The following is a 17083-nucleotide window of genomic DNA, read 5'->3' as shown; positions in this document are numbered from 1 at the left end:
TCAGTCTGTTGCCAAAGCAAAATTTAACGTATGCAGTACTGAACAGAAGGCAAGCAGGGTGACTTCTCTGGCTCCTTAGGCAGCGGGCAGAGCTGCTGAAACTACCACGGGTCCAAACATGTCAGGAACAGAAGACATCCTCCATAGTAAATGTTTTTAATTTCTTTATGGACAGTGCTTTGATTTGTAGTGGCAGAAAACCCCTTAGAAATGTCATGAATGTCCTTTACTGTTTCACAAAAGTGAAAACAGGAAGGAAATATTCTAATTCAGAAAGCGGCTGTTCTCCACTCTCTTCCACTCCCCCCTTGGTATAGTGAGTCATTAAGTCATCTCCTTCTTGCCTCTTTGTGGGCGTGATATATAATATATACAAACTTTGCCCTTATTTCAGGAACTTTAGCCAAGAGGGCGGGTGTGGCTGCTGTAGTGGAGCCACATAAAGTTTCCCTTGACACACAGCAGACTGTTCTGACATAAGAACACCTAGAAGGGTTTGAAGATGCTGCTCCAGTTGCTCTCTGTCCTCTGGGAGGCCTTGTCCCTGCAGGTCGCTCTGGTGTTTCTGGCAACATTTCTACTTATTGCTGATTACAAGAAACAGATTGGTCCAAGGAATTTCCCCCCAGGGCCCTGGCCTCTTCCCTTTGTGGGTAACATGCTGCATACGGATTTCAAGAAGCCTCAGATTTCAGTAGGAAAGGTAAGGATGGAGGAAAGGGCTTTAGGGTGGTGTGGGACATTTCTCCCTATAAGGTGCCCAGCCAAGTGGGCGCAAAATTGAGAAGATCGATTGGAGGGTGCCAGATTTGGGCCTCATTCACTACCTAACAGCTATTTGTAACAAATCTGTGTCCTTAACTCCCATTTGCTTTCTATGACTGGCAGAATATTGTGGGTGTGGGTGTGGGTGTATGTGTATGTGTATGTATGTGTTGTTGTACATTGCCCTACCATCACTCCACCTTTATCTTTGCAACAGCTTTGTGTGGTAGACTAGGCTAAGTTATAGGTAAAGGTAAAGGGACCCCTGACCATTAGGCCCAGTCGTGACCGACTCTGGGGTTGTGGCGCTCATCTTGCTTTATTGGCTAAGGGGGCCGGCGTACAGCTTCCAGGGCATGTGGCCAGCATGACTAAGCCGCTTCTGGCGAACCAGAGCAGCACACGGAAATGCCGTTTACCTTTCCACCGGAGTAGTACCTATTTATCTACTTGCACTTTGACATGCCTTTGAACTGCTAGGTTGGCAGGAGCGGGGACTGAACAATGGGAGCTCACCCCATCGCAGGGATTCGAACCGCCGACCTTCTGATCGGCAAGCCCTAGGCTCTGTGGTTTAACCCACAGCGCCACCCACGTCCCTAGGCTAAGTTACTACATTCAAATAAGCAGCAAGTCTTGTGAACAGATTGCAGGTGAAGAATGGAGGGGGCCTGTCCATTTACAGCCCCTTGAAACCATTTTGGCAACTCTTAGGTCCCTGATATATTTGACGGCAATCAAAGTTTCCTTCTTCTATACAGGCATTCAAGAAACATCAGGTACACAGACATAAAATCGCAATTCTTTCTCACTCTCCCTCCAGTCTGCCAACAGATAAATATATAACATATTAGATAGGATATTATATATTCTTCCTCCATCTCCATTCGGGTTCTAGGGCTGCTCAGTGATGCTAATACTCCAGTGACACATAATGTGGCATTTTTGTGCTGGTGGCAAAAAAGATCAGGGAGAAGAACCTGGACAAAATTGCAGTAAACTGTAAGGGAGATTCAGAGGTCTAAACTGGGGGGGGGGGGACTATGTTGTGTGGAGCCCCCAAACTACACATGCGTCTGCACTTTATAGTTTTGACAATTCAGGCAGTGACTCTGTTTTTTATATACAATTATATAGTTATGTTGATACATCTTCTCCTGATAGTATTTTGTAATGGACTTTGGCTAGTACACTAAAGCTTATTCACCTTACTGTCTCCATTCAGCTTGCAGAAAAATATGGCAATGTATTCGGCCTTCGTTATGGAAGCACAAGGGTTGTGGCTGTGAATGGATTACACCTGGTGAAAGAGGCTCTTGTCCATCAAGGAGAATATTTTGTAGATCGACCAAAAGCCCCTGTTGTTGATAAGTTATTTGGGTCACTTGGTAAGTTTCAGTTACTATGGTCGATGATTTGGATAATTAAAATTCCTTTTTTAATGATATGCACTGATTGCTAAATCTACTTACTTGCTGTACGTACTTATTACTCCTTCCCATCTAGGGCTGGTCTTCTCTAATGGTCTCATCTGGAAACAACAAAGACGGTTTGCCTTATCAACACTCAGAAACTTTGGTTTGGGCAAAAGGTCTTTAGAAGAAAGAATACAGGAGGAAAGCCGTTACTTAAAGGAAGCAATAGAAGCTGAGAAAGGTGAGAACCAGAATCAATAAACCTGGGGAATATTTACGCTGCTATTTTCTATGAACAAGATCAAAAATACATTAGCCAGGGTGCGAAGCTCTGTGGCATTATTTCTTCACGCAAATGTAGCACTGCTTGGACTGGAATGACCCTGTGATGGCGAAGGGGGTGTTGATAGGAAGCTCTTTGTGGTGCACAAAAGTTCTAGTGTGAAGCTTTGTGCTGGAACCTCAAGGCCACTGAACTAGAACAGACTTAAGAACAATGATGGAGTGTTTGGGCTGAGAAGATGTGCAGATTTTGATGATTTGACAAGCAACATCACAAATAGAATAGGGTTTGAAGTGCAATCATTGTGGTATATTTAGGTATATACTATCTTGGATACTGTCCGTACCCTTTTTGACAGCCATTGTTACAGAATAATCCTTACTGTGGAATAATCCTTGTCTATGGAGAATATAAATGCTCACTTGAAGATATAAATGGGCCGCAGAGTCCTGGATGTCCCAGGTTAAATTACAAGATATAATGTTAATACGAAATGCTTTATTTGGCTAAAACAAATCCTGCCTCATCAACACGCAACCACTTTCCCCACTTTATGTTTTTGTTATATGGAAGCTAGAAGCACCCCAATTCCTTCTGCACCATTTTCTCTCCCTCTCCAGGGCAGCCATTTGACCCTCACTTTCAGATTAATAATGCTGTTTCAAATATCATCTGTTCCATCACTTTTGGGGACCGCTTTGAATACCATGACAGTCGTTTCCAGAAGCTACTGCACTTGCTTGATGAGGCATTGCTTCTTCAGGGAAGTGTTTGGAGTATGGTAGGTCTTCTCTGAGTTCTTTTGCATATAACCACAACACAATTGCTTGGGCTCCAGTCACATTCCCACATTATTGCTGACTGTGAAATCATTTGCTTTGGTCCTCCTGTTTCTTCATGTTCAGATTTCTGTTTTCCCCGTCCTGTTCATTCAAGCATCTTGTTCCATCCATTTTCCTTTGCCCCCTAGCATTGTTTATTAAAGCACTGAATATGTAAAAGTTGGGATGTGTTCAGTAACGTAAAGTGGGAGGCCGAATCATGTGTTACAGCACAGATCATATTTTTAATGGGGAGAATAACATGTGTGGCTGAATAAAATCAAGGTGTGTGAACAGAGTGAGGCCATCACAAATTATATACATAGAGTGAGCTGCCATTGTTCTGTCCCAGCTTCTGCCAACCTAGCACTTCGAAAGAATACAAGTAGATAAATAGGTACCGTTGTGGCAGGAAGGTAAACGGCATTTCTGTACGCTCTGGCACTCACCATGGTGACCTGTTGCACCAGAAGTGGTTTATTCATGCTGGCCACATGACCCAGAAAGCTGTTTGTGGAGAAATGCCAGCTGAAAAGCAAGATGAATGCTGCATCCCATAGTCACCTTTGACTGGACTTAACTGTCCAGGGGTCCTTTGCCTTTACATGGATTAATTCTACACATACACCACTTACAATCTGTGTGTGAAGATGCATATCATTAAAGGGAAAATCTACATATTCATGAGATGAGCTACCATTGATACATACAATTTTCAAAATGGTAATCATCTTCATGGGAATTACAAGTTGTGCTTGTAGAACTAACCACAATGTTGCCATTTGATTTGCAATCTGTACATTCTAACCAAGAATTTAAGACATTGCTATAGGGTCCCATCATAAGCAGTGGTGAGTGCAATATTTACTCTGGTTCCAAGACAGTCTACCATCTTTGAGCCTGTGCACACCAGCCTTTATTACTGCTAGCCCCTTTCCCATGACAGCAGCATGATGTGAATGTTTTTGAGAGGGTTTTCCCTTCACATATGTGATGTTAGTGTTTGTTTCCTCAGCTGTACAATATCATTCCCTCTGTCATGAAATACCTGCCAGGGCCCCATCACACACTTTTTAAAAAATGGGAGCAGTTGAAATCCTTTGTGAGAGGAATCATTGAAAAACACAAAGAAGACTGGAACCCATCTGAACCCAGAGACTTCATTGACGCCTACCTAAATGAAATGGCCAAGGTAAGAGAAGTAAAGGACAAAATGTATATGTATATATTTAATAATAAAATAGTAGCAGAAGGCAGAGAAACAATATTAAAACCAGAACTAGTCTTGTGGTTTGTCTGAGTTGCCCCTAATGGCTGACCACATTTCAATATTTCCATTGAGTTTATGACTTCAGACAAAATATATTTCTGCATGCACAGGTCAATATATTTTGTGGGGAGACACCTCCCCACTTGTTCACTGCTGGGATTTCACCACTTGTCTGTGGTTTGTGAGAGCAAACAGTTGACATGATTAAAAGAATCACTGCCTCAGTTGTCTGAATAAACCTTCTCTAAGGCTTTGGCGTCCTTGACCAGAACAAACCCATACTTTATTCCAGCATCAGTGATTCACAGGACTGTTGCCTTGAGCTTCCTAAATCCTGGACACTTTTCAGGAGTAGAGAAAAGCCCTTGCCTCCCCTAGTGATCTCTTGACATGTGGGTCTGACAGTAGGATGGTGTTTTTAATGGCTGCTTAACTCCTTGGTGCATTTCTGTTTTAAGGAGGATTCTGCTTCCAGTTTCCATGAAGAAAACCTCCTACATTCAGCACTGGATTTATTTCTTGCTGGAACGGAAACAACTTCTACAACCCTGCGTTGGGGTTTGCTGTATATGGCCATTTATCCAGATATTCAAGGTAGAACTGTAGTTGGCTCATTTGTCTTTCCTTACTTTGTTTTGTATACAGTGGTGCCTCGCAAGACGAAAAGAATCCGTTCCGTGAGTCTCTTCGTCTTGCGGTTTTTTCCGTCTTGCGAAGCAAGCCCATTAGCGGCTTAGCGGGCTTAGCGGATCAGCTGATAAGCGGCTTAGCGGCTTAGCAGATCAGCTGATAAGCGGCTGATAAGCGGATCAGCTGATAAGCGGCTCAGCTGTTAAGCGGCTTAGCGGCTTGGGGAAAAGGGGGGGGAACCCCGCAGGAACTAGCAAGACATTTTCGTCTTGCGAAGCAAGCCCATAGGAAATTCGTTTTGCGAAGCACCTCCAAAACGGAAAACCCTTTCGTCTAGTGGGTTTTCCGTCTTGCAAGGCATTCGTCTTGCAGGGCACCACTGTATAACAAAGGCCTACTGAAAGCAAACATCAATATATAATCTTATCATTAGATGCTGAAAAGGTCTTTGACAAAATATATAAACAGTATATGGTGGCTGTACTAAACTAATGGTGGCTGGATTTCCTTTGGAATGCAAAAAATGGATTAAGATATTTTGCGATTTGCCCACATCTAGACTAAACGTAAATGCCATGTTTTCTGCTACTTTAGAGGAACTAGACAAGGATTTCCCTTCTCACCGTTACTTTTCAATATTTACATGGAACCCTTAGCTTGCGCAACATGAGTAGATCTACAGAGTAGTACATAATTCAGTTGAATACAAATTGGTTTTATTTACAGATGATATTCTTTTGTTTACTTCTAAATCCTCGTTTGCTGATGCAGATCATGGGGGCCTTTCCTAAAATAACAGGATACTCTGCTGACTGGTCCAAATGAAAATTGATTGCAATAAGTGAAAATTTGGTTACCCATCCATTTAAGGAGTATCAATTCTGTGTCTGCTCAAATCCGTTAAATATTATAGATGGGCCATCCCTACAGATCTTAGAAAAAGTCTATCCTTGTGTTGATGGGAGATTTTATTTTATTTGCAGCAAAAGTCCAAGCGGAAATAGATTCTGTGATTGGCCAGTCTCGCCAGCCAGCGATGGATGACAGGGACAGAATGCCATACACCAATGCAGTTGTTCATGAAATTCAAAGAATAAGCAACATTATACCTTTGAATGTGCCTCGGTTGACAACAAAGGACACTACACTGGCTGGGTTTCATATTCCCAAAGTAAACGCTAAGAAGATATACCTTTCTTATAAGCCTTTCCTCTTCTCTTGAGATGTGAAAACTTGATGCCAAAGTTCTAAGTCAGGGATAGCCAGTGTGCTGCTCCCAAGATGCTGTTGGACTCCTTCTGCTTGAGCCAGCATGGCCACTGGGCAGGGTCTGGGGTGTTCTTTGGGCACATCAAGATCTGGAGTGGAGGGAAGGGGTTATGGCTAGATAGACTTTTGGTTCTTTCCAACCCCTGGCAAAGATGGATTCCAAGCGCAGTCTGTACCATTTGCATGGATGGCTAGTTACTTTCTTTTCTTTTCGCTTTTTAAAAAATGACCATTACTAATAACCCAAATTGCAACACCTGGCAGCTGGTGTTTCCTATCCTACTTTGAATATATTTTAAAATCTAACCTGTGTTTTCAGAACATCCTTTCTGAGTTGGACTTGGATCTAGGAAGCTTAGTACAGCTTTAGTTGCACAGATCTAAACACAAAGATTTCTCTGCTCGTTCTAATCTGCCGTCTTCTTTGCTTCTTCTTTGTCAGGGAAGCTTCTTGGCCGCCAACTTGACCTCACTGCACTTTGATGAGGATGAGTGGGAAACACCCAATGTGTTTAATCCTGGTCATTTCCTAGAGAATGGTCAGTTCAGGAAAAGGGAAGCGTTCCTGCCATTCTCTGCAGGTAACAAAAGTTGATCCATGGCTCCTTAGAATTGCAACAGAGACTGCATGATGATGGCTTGGTTGCTTGGAGCCTGGTGTACTACAGGGGTCGCCTCCCTATTGGGGCCTGTGGTCACATTTAGGATTGGGAAGAAGTACTGTGGATGCAGGGGACGCGGGTGGCCCTGTGGGTTAAACCACAGAGCCTAGGACTTGCTGATCGGAAGGTTGGCAGTTCGAATCCCCGTGATGGGGTGAGTTCCCGCTGCTCGGTCCCTGCTCCTGCCAACCTAGCAGTTCAAAAGCACGTCAAAGTGCAAGTAGATAAATAGGTACTGCTCCGGCAGGAAGGTAAACGGCGTTTCCATGTGCTGCTCTGGTTCGCCAGCAGCGGCTTAGTCATGCTGGCCACATGACCCAGAAGCTGTACACAGGCTCCCTCAGTCAATAAAGCGAGATGAGCACTGCAACCCCAGACTTGGTCATGACTGGATCTAATGGTCAGGGGTCCCTTTACCTTTACTGTGGATGCAAGTCACAAAATGGCTACCATAGATAAGGTTACCAGATTTTTTTCAATGAATCCGGGGACACTTTTCAACTTCCTACTAAATAGATGGATTTTGTCATTTATAAATCCAGGGACTGTTCCCGGGAAGCGGGGATGTCTGGTAACCTTACCATAGGAGGTGTGAAGTTACACAAAATGGTGTTTCTATACTCTTCCCCCCCCCCCAGTAAGCTATGTGGATTTTTGGGGGAATATTTGCAGACATTTTTCTCAGGTGCCATAAGAGGCACAGGTGCTCCACAAGTGGACAACAGCTGATGTATTTTTTCAGTTTCCCCAAGGAAGAGAAACCCAGTTCCATCTTGAACTTGAGGAACTGTTTGCCCACACCCTTAGCTAAGATATATGCAGATTAGGTAGATTCCTAATAAAATATAATTCAAATTGGTTTTTTTCTCCAAAACTGCATATGAGATAAATTTATGTAATTCAAATAGATCTATTCCAAATTCAGTAAAACCATGATCATATTTGTTCAGTGTTCCCATTTGCTTAACTAGGAAGTAGGACCAACTTCTATATTTATTTTGCAACAACATAATTATTTTTTAAATTATTTGGTCTGTCCGTGTTGTTTAAATTGTGCCACTCTTCACAGTAGCAAAAGCTCTCGACTGAAACAGTCTTTTTCTCCCTCACCCCCTTCTAGGAAAGCGAGCTTGTCTGGGAGAGCAGCTGGCGAGGACTGAGCTCTTCATTTTCTTCACTGCCCTAATTCAGAAGTTCACATTTCAGGCTCCAAAGGATGTGACATTAAGCTGTGAATTTAGGATAGGTCTGACCGTGTCTCCCCTGCCATACCGGATATGTGCATTCTCTCGCTAAGAGGGCCCACTTTACATCATTGCCATTTCTTCAATAAGTAGGATTGATTTATGGTGTAGGAACAGAACTTTGGCTTAATCCAAATTGATTGATTTGAATAACAGAATTTGAATGAGGGGGTGGAGCGGAGATAGCAAACAAGAAGTGAAACTAGACAAAGAGTCCTGTTTTCCTTTCCTCCCTCACAGTGCAGTAGTTTCAATGTTTCAACTTCATTCTTAATCTAGCTGAGTAGACTTGTGTACATTGTAAGGTCAGTTAACTATCCAGGCAATTCTCTTTGAGTGCCTGGACTTTGACATCCACCCACCCACTACTTATTTGCACAGAACAGTTTCTAGGGAATACTTGTCTTAGGTGTGTCCAGGCAAGTTAACACAGACAACTGGAATTAGCAGCTCTTTAGGACCCTGGGGTGTTTCTATCACCAGGTGTCCCAAACATCTCAGATTGGCTGAAAGCATAGAAGCAGGTGTTGCTTGTTTTACTCTCTCTTTCCTTGGGAGAGAGAACAAATGGCTTGCTGCTTTTACCCCCTTTCCTTTAAGGAAGGTCAAGACAATGGCGGGGTCCCCTAGCTGACACTGGTCCAGTTCAAAAGAGCGTAGAGCACACATCTTCCTGCATAGCTCTGACCCGTCTTGTCCAGGAGGAAGACAGCTGGTAGGTGCTGCTGCTGCTGCAGGGGGGCTTCAAAATGGGGGGCTTCTGGGAGGTTGTGGGCTTATGCTGGCCCTAGCAGTGGTGAGAAAAAGGCATTGCTTTCCTTGAAAGGATATGTGTGATCACAACTGAAGATAAAAATCTAATGGAATGCTCAACATATGTTTATAAAATCAAAATGCAAAGTTTAATTGTTCTTCTAAATATCCTAAGGTAAGGTAAAAAGGCAAAGGACCTCTGGATGGTTAAGTCCAGTGGAATTTGACTATGGGATGCAGCGCTCATCTCTGCTTTCAGGTTGCTCAGAGTTGGATTGTAGTCAATGGATTTTCCACAGGTTATATTGTTTTTCAGAAGCATTATTGTTGTGATTCAATAAACATAGTGGATAACAAGGTTAAAACTGAGTCTGCAAAGTGATTTCCATGAAAATAGTTAAAAGTGGCAATTTGGCTGTTAGTGGGAAATTGCAAGTTTAAACCACAAGGGACTATTAGTTCCACGTTATACTGCGACATCATCTGCTATAAGCATAGCAATTGCTAAAGACTGACTGATTTTGTAGCTCTGTTTCATTTCTAATTAATGAATGGTGTCCTAAAGTGAAATTCCCACAGCCGGGCTCTATTCTGTTAAGCTAAAAGCAACACAAACAATTGTAAAAGATGGACCATTCACTGGGACTACCGGCTTGTTACTCAGAGGAATTTAGATAGAAATAGCTTGTAGCTGCAAACATGAAATATCTTAACAAGTAAGGACCAGGATTTGGGAAGGCCTTCCTTTCTTTGCCTGACTTTTCATTTTAGTGCAGAGTTCTTCAATCATGGGTCTCTGTATGTTGCTGTACTACAATTCCCATCATGCACACCTGGCTTAATCAATGAGCAAGGATGATTGAAGCTGTAATCCAGCAACATTTGAGGCTACTTTAGCATGCATTGCTGTCATTCACAGGGCAAGCAGCAATGTCACTCAGAAGACGTGCCCTCTTTCTATCAGTACTACTGAGTGCAGCTTTACAAAGTCCAGTTGAAAAAGTTGAAGCAGATGTTTAGTGAGGCTGTTGTGCCTGCACTTCTTGGAGAGTCTCTGGCTAGATACATATATGTCTTGAGCCAACTTCTGCTCTAGTGTTTTTTGGAAGAAGGAACACAGAGTCTTAAGCCCTTTGAACAAATATTATTGAATAATGACGGTGTGGATAAAGGTTGACTCTCAGCTCTTTATAAAGTAATATTGGGTACCACTGTAGGTGGATGTGCTGGGGTCAAACTGCAGTTTTCCCTAGATGACAGAGACGGGGAAGGGTTGTGGGGAAAGTCACCTCATAAACCAACCTTTGTTTCTGTGAGGGAATTACCTTTACTACACAGCTGGAATTTAACACCCAAGCATTTGGCCCACAGTGCATCAGTCCGCCCGCCCCCCCATGTATTGAGTGTGTTTGTCACCAGGTGGGCATGTATTGATACACATGGTAGTATTGTTTGAGGGTTGAATGCTTTGGGGAGAAGTTGTTTCTAGAAATTTCTAAAATCATGCAACAGGATGCAGTCCTTTACCCCATGTTTGGTACTATTGAATCTATTCAAAGATCCAAATAAGGTTTTAAAGAATGAGGAACTTATCATTCACCTTTTCCTTGTAACTGGGTGGACAATAAGAAAGTTTGGAAGGATCTGATTTACTGGCATCTTAAATTCTGGCATATAGCATTTTGCTAGATAATGTTTCTCGTAAACTAGTTACTATTGTGCGATGGGGCAATTGGGTAAAAATCAAATTGCAGCCATTTGCTTTTGGGGCATATAGTGGTTTAATTTGCTGGAATGGGAATGTATAAATGTGTACTGCTGTGTGTTTACAGAAAGCACTTTGAGTTTTGAGTGGTTAAATATTTAATTCTAGTATGTTCCCTAGTAGCTCTCATGGGGTTGGTTAATTTTGGTCACATAAGAAGTATTGGGTCACAGGCTGCGTTTTGTGTGACTTCACTGTGATGACACAGCGTTGGAAGATGGGTGAGTAATCTGTTAGGAACCCTGCAGGAGACAGTGTCAGAAATCCTCTCTGGACGCTGCTGGGAGTACAGCAGTGAATGCTTCTTTCTACGAAGGAGAGAGAGACAGAGTACAATGCATCAGTTAACGAGAGCTCTCCGAAGGCAGCTGAGCTGAAGACTGCTGAAACTTGAAAGCCATCTCTTCAAAGAGCTGTGCAGCCCAGTAAAGTACAGGTTGAGTGCAAAGCTGGAAGAGGGAGAGGCACAGTTCGACTGAATGTTTAAGCAAGCAGCTGTAGTACTCTGCAACTAAGTGAAGCTACGCCCATGCTTGGATAAGCATGTGTCTTGTAAATATTCTGCATATATTTTTCTTTTTATCATCTGTTCTGGAAATAAAACTTTAGAATATTTAATGAGGGTCTGGTCAATGCTTTAATTCCTAAAGGGGAGTCAGTCTTAGATATGATTTAGCTTCTGAGCTGCTAAATATCGCTACTCTGCAACAGGTTTCCCTCTATTCCAAGTCATGTATCCATAGTAGGGACTGGAGGAAAAATGACTGCTGAGAAGAGTGCAGAGAAAAGAAGCACCATGGTGCATCTGAAGCAACAGAACTGGATGCCTTCATCTACCCCAGCTGCAACAAGACATGTCTCTACCACATCAATCTCTACAGCCACAGCAGCCACTGTCACCTGCCAATAGCTTGACCTCACCCCCAAAGCACACTCCTCCATTGTCTTCTGAGACAGACGGATGCCAGCCAACATTTGAACATACAGATGGACAGGGGCATGGCAAGATAGTAAAAGTTGTTAATTTCTTGTTAATTGAGTCCAAAGGCCTCAGGAACAGGATCATACTCCATGGCACAGGACACAGACTTTGAAGAGAATTCTAGAAATGTTGGGAAGGATACTTACTTTTCTTCTTCAGAAATGTGAAAACAAGAAGGAAATATTCTGACTGAGAAAGCTATGCTCCCCCCTTCCCCCTAGGAAGAGTTACTCATTGAGGGTTACTCTTTGTGGGCATGATGTATAATATGGTTACCAGATTTTTTTCAATGAATCCGGGGGCACTTTTTTTTTTTTTTTTAAGCTGAGTAGCAACAGGGAGTCAGTAGTGGGGATGGTGAGGCAAAAGACCCTGGGCCGAAGCATACATGCATATTATATAAAAGTTCAAAGCCCTTCTTTCACACCCTGTGAAACATAAATGCACAGTTTTTTTAAAAACTGGCAGGCTGGCAGGCTGTGACTCCCAAGCCTCCCCTGATAGTCAAAACAAAGGGGGAAGGGGACAGGAGATCTCACAAGACAAATCATATGTGCACAAGACACATCATATGGGGATTTCAGGCGAGGAAAAATGTCAGGCGTCACAGCAGCGAGCAGCTCCTGAAGCCAGCCAGAACCAACTGCGCTACCAGGCTAGCTCTGAGCTGCTGAGGCTGCTGATACTACTTTTCCCGGGGACAGATTTGCAAATCCGGGGACTGTCCCTGGGAACCGGGGATGTCTGCTAACCCTGATGTATAATGATGTGTGGAAACTTTGCCCTCAGTTCTAACAGGAACGTTAGCCAAGAGGGCAGGTGTGGCTGCTCTACCTGCATGAAATTTGGATTCCCTTGACAGATAGCAGTCCATTCTGACAAAGGAAGGCTAGAAGGGTTTGAAGATGCTGCTCCAGCTGCTGCCTGTCCTCTGGGAGGCCTTGTCCCTGCAGGTCGTTCTGGTGTTTCTGGCTGCAAGAAACAGATTCACCCAAGGAATTTCCCCCCAGGGCCCAGGCCTCTTTCTTTTCTGGGTAATATGCTACATATAGATACCAAGAAGCTCCATTTGAAACTATGGAAGGTAAGGATGAAGAATCATGGCATGAGTTTAGCCCGACATTACACTGTATAGGAGTGTAAGAGCTTCACTGCAGGTTAAGGCTAAGAGCCCCCCCCCCCCAATCTAGCATCCTTAGACTGGTAAGCCAGATGTCTCCGAGAAGACCACAAACAGGGCACAAAGACAAATGCCTCTACTGTTGTTTGTTCCCAGCATCTGATATCCAGATATGTATTGCCTCTGAACACAGGATCTATTTTACCCAACAGTTATTTATAACAACTCTGTATCCACAATTGCCTTTAAAGGTTGGATGGTTGTTTGCATGTTTCACTAGTAGGTTTTTCCTGCCACTTTTGCCTTTATCCTATGGTTACCAGATGTTCCTGGTTCTCAGGGACAGCCCCCGGATTTAACAATCTGTCCCCAGACAAAATCCATCCCCGGATTTCATGTAATGTCCCTGGATTAATCATAGGCCCGGGGACTTCCAGACCCTCCCCAGAGCCTGAAGCAACCATCCACTCTCTCTCAGCTCTGCAAGCAGCCCTGCTCCTCCTGCTTGCTTGCTTGAGTCAGAGAGGCAAGGCTGCTCTTTGGACCGGCAGAGCTGAGGTGCAGGGAAGCAGCCTCCCTGCATGACATCTCTGCAGTCTACCCTGTCTCTCCTGCTTGCTCATGAGGAAGGAGCACTTTTTCATGCTTTAAAGCCCCCTTTGCTGCATTCTGCCGGCTTGTGAGCTGAGCTACCAAGCCAGCAGAAAGCAGGATGCTGCCTTGAGCCTTCCCTTCACTCTCCCAGACAGAGGCTGTTGCTTCAAAGTTAAGGGTGGTGGGGGAAATGGTCTTGCCTCTTTTGCTCCATTCTGCATGTTTGTGAGCTACATTGGACTGCCTTCCCTCCCTCCCTTCTCTCTGTGTTATTGTCTGTCTCCCCATTTTTCCCCTCCTTACCCATAAACTCTTCCCAATTCTCCCTTGGTCTTTTCACATACTTGGTTCCCCAACCCTATACATCATTATGTGCTGCTGCTTCATTTTTCTTCCCTTGCACCCACCCTCACTACCAAAAAATAAAAGGGGAGGAATGTTTTATGTTTGTTTTGGGGGTGTTTATGTTGGTTCCCCCCAAACAGCTTTCCTGTTCCCTTCTTATTAAGAAATGAACCTTAACAAAATAAAATGAACCTTAAAAAAAATTAAAAGAGGCTACATCTGCTTGCTTGCCTTCCTCCCCTTTGATAAAAAGGGAGAGATTGGTGGGATGGGGCCTGGAGGGGTACCTTTACAATAGGTGTAAATGGAGCAGGGAAGCTTTATGTTTTTTTAAGTTGTGGCTGCTCTTGTTGAGGTACCTACATTGCAGGTGGTTGACCTAGATGCCTCTCAGAGGTTCTTTCCAAATCTATGATTCTGTGATCATCCCACAGTCGTATTCTCAAACTCCCCTTATGCCTGCACAGGAGACGCCCACAGGCAGCAGGGCAGCAGCAGAAGGAAGGGGTTTCTGCTAACGCTTACTCCTGAGTAAGCCTGTAGGGGATCACAGTGCAAGGAGGGAGAGTGAGGGAGTGGAATCACGGCTAGCACTCCAAGAAAGCAGGCCAGGACCCAGAGGAAGACCGCACAACAGAGGAGACCACAGAAGATATTACTTCTTAAATTTTTTAAATAACTTTACACACACACACACACACACACACACACACACAAAATATATTGTTTGTTTGTTTGTTTAAAGTGTCCCTGGATTCATTGAAAAAAATCTGGTAACCTTACTTTATCCTCTAACTCTGTCCTGGAAAAGGTCCAGAGCTACAAGCCAATTACCAGTATCTGCTTGAACAAGGCAGCAACCAGCTAGATCTCTCCTAGCTCCTCAGTCCAGAGGCAGTTTGCTTTCCCCTTAGGCACAAGAGGACAGCACAATATGAAGGAGCTTAGAAGATGCAGTGTGGGTGAGGGGAGACCCTAGCCCTTCCCACAAACTCAATCCCAGACTTCAGGTCTTAATTAGGAATTATCATCATATTAAAAAAAAAAACAAAATAGAAATTATTCTTCCTCACTCTCCATCCAGCTTACTGAAAAATATGGCAATGTCTTCAGCCTTCAGACTGGAAGCATGTGGATTGTAGTTGTGAATGGATTCCATCTGGTGAAAGAGGCTCTTGTCCATCAGGGCGAAAACTTTACAGATCGTCCAAAAGCCCCAGTTGCCAATGAAATATTTAGGTAATTGGGTGAGGGTTTTTTTTAGTATGGGCAATTATTTAAATGATTAAAATTTCTCAAGTTTAAATTTTCAAGGTTGATGAGATCTTTCCTTTATTTGTATTTGTATTTCTTCAATCTGGTTTGAAGAGTACGAATTAGGTAGATTCCCATTTAAATGTAAGCAAAATTGAATTTCCCTCCATCCGTACACACAATAGAAATTTATGTACCTGAAATGTGTCTATTCCAAAATCCTAGAAACAATTATCAAAGCTGTTCAGTGTTCCCATTTGCCTGACTGGCAAAATGAGATTCACTGTAGCTCTCAACTAACACAGTCTATTCTCCCTCTCCGCTAGGAAAGCGAGCTTGCCCTGGAGAGCAGTTGGTGAGGACTGAGTTTTTCCTTTTCTTTGCTGTCCTGATTCAGAAGTTTTGCTCTCCAGGCTCCAAAGGATGTGACATTAAGCCTTTGCCTTAGGCTGGGAGTTACGTTGTCCCCGCTACCGTAAAAGGTGTGTGCATTCTGTCGCTAAGGTGGGGGAACATATTTTATGCTGTTTTATTTTAAGTAGGTTTAGCAGGATTACCTCCTCAGTTTTTGTTCTTATTGCCCATTGGTTCCAATTGCCAATGTCTTTTCATGATAACAGTAGTCAGTTGAAAGTGACCGTGGTTAGTTAGAAACAGGCATGCAGTGCTAGCTTAAGCATGTCTACCCAAAAGCCCCAGGTAAGTAGGCTTAGGGTGCTGCTGAGTCCAATAAGACTTTAAAGCTGCTCTTCTCCGAAGCAGAAAATTGTGGAAGTAAAAGACTCTTTACTTAGCCATGCTAGATGTTTATATATCCGGTACTTAGAATCATGGAATTGGAGTGTTGGAAGGGCTCCCATGGGTCCAACCCTCTGCAATGCAGGAATCAAACTTGTAGTGCATTGAGGATGATCCAAGGGGATGGGAGGCAAGCGCTACATGCTAAGCAAAATACACACAAACACTGTAATTTATCAGTGCTGACATATTTATTATACAATTTGTTCGGCGCAAACTCTTGCACCATTTAAAATAAGCATTGCGTGCTGAAGTCCCCAAAACACCCCTACCCCAATAACTCACACATCACACATAATTTTTGTTTAAGGTTTTTGGCATAATTTTGGCCACAACTTTATTAAAATACAAATTGTGAGTGGTTGCTTAGGCATTGGTTATGACTAGCTGTCCCCCCCGCCTTGGGGGACAGCACTGACTCCCGGATTCCAGCGAGAGCCAGTGTGGAGGAACAAGATCAGGGATAACTGGAGCTGCGACACAGACCCTCAGCTTCTCCCCGCATGCTCCCAGCAGCTTACGCGGCCCGCACCCGATTCCAGGGGTTTGGACGAGAGGATGGTAAGCCCCTGAATTCCTTTAACGGAATTCCCGTGCAGCAGCAGCATTGGAGGGGCAGGCACAGCCAATCCATACCCCTCCCCCAACCAATTTAAACCAATGCCTAACCGCCACAGAGCCTTAGCTCACCGCCAAACCACTCACAAATGCAACCCTTCCTTCAATCATAAAGCAACCGTAGCCAACCAGGTGTCGTTCCCTATAGGGGAAAGATGCACCCTAAAAGGGGCAGCAGCCTTGAAGGTAATCACAGGGTGCAAAATCACGGAACCACTGAAGCAAGGACCTATTTTATTTCACTTTATTATTTATTATTTTATTTATTTTATTTTATTTTCCACCGCCTTATTAACATGCTTCCTGGCCTCCTCGGTGGTAGTTTGTTTAGGCATTGGTTCCCGACTAGCTGCACCTGACCTCAACAGGGCAGCACTGACGACTGGGCCCCACCATATCGTCAGTACCAGTAAACAGCGTGCGGGGCATGAATTTGCCCACTTTATTCAAATACACACACCTGAGTGGTTGCTTCCTTCAATCCCAAAGCAACCG

The 17083-nt window shown here is 43.7% G+C and overlaps 1 protein-coding gene across 1 annotated transcript; it reads left to right on the top strand.

Moving 5' to 3' along the window:
- The first annotated feature begins 247 nt into the window (after positions 1-247).
- On the top strand, positions 248-9477 carry LOC308586774 (cytochrome P450 2J4-like). Its single transcript, XM_081193822.1, has 9 exons — positions 248-703; positions 1991-2153; positions 2272-2421; positions 3084-3244; positions 4300-4476; positions 5013-5148; positions 6168-6355; positions 6896-7034; positions 8236-9477. Exons 1-9 carry the CDS (start codon positions 503-505, stop codon positions 8409-8411), a joined length of 1491 nt encoding a protein of 496 aa, XP_081049948.1. The 5' UTR covers positions 248-502; the 3' UTR covers positions 8412-9477.
- The last annotated feature ends 7606 nt before the right edge of the window (positions 9478-17083 follow it).

This window comes from Podarcis bocagei, assembly GCF_964188305.1.
Source record: "Podarcis bocagei genome assembly, chromosome: 5".
NCBI lineage: Eukaryota > Metazoa > Chordata > Lepidosauria > Squamata > Lacertidae > Podarcis > Podarcis bocagei.
This window is presented reverse-complemented; position numbering and strand designations above follow the sequence as displayed.

Coding starts and splice junctions, on each gene's coding strand:
- LOC308586774 (XM_081193822.1), top strand. CDS start 503: ATGCTGCTCCAGTTGCTCTCTGTCCTCTGGGAGGCCTTGTCCCTGCAG. Junction 3,245..4,299: donor AGGGAAGTGTTTGGAGTATG/GTAGGTCTTCTC, acceptor TTGTTTCCTCAG/CTGTACAATATCATTCCCTC. Junction 7,035..8,235: donor GTTCCTGCCATTCTCTGCAG/GTAACAAAAGTT, acceptor ACCCCCTTCTAG/GAAAGCGAGCTTGTCTGGGA.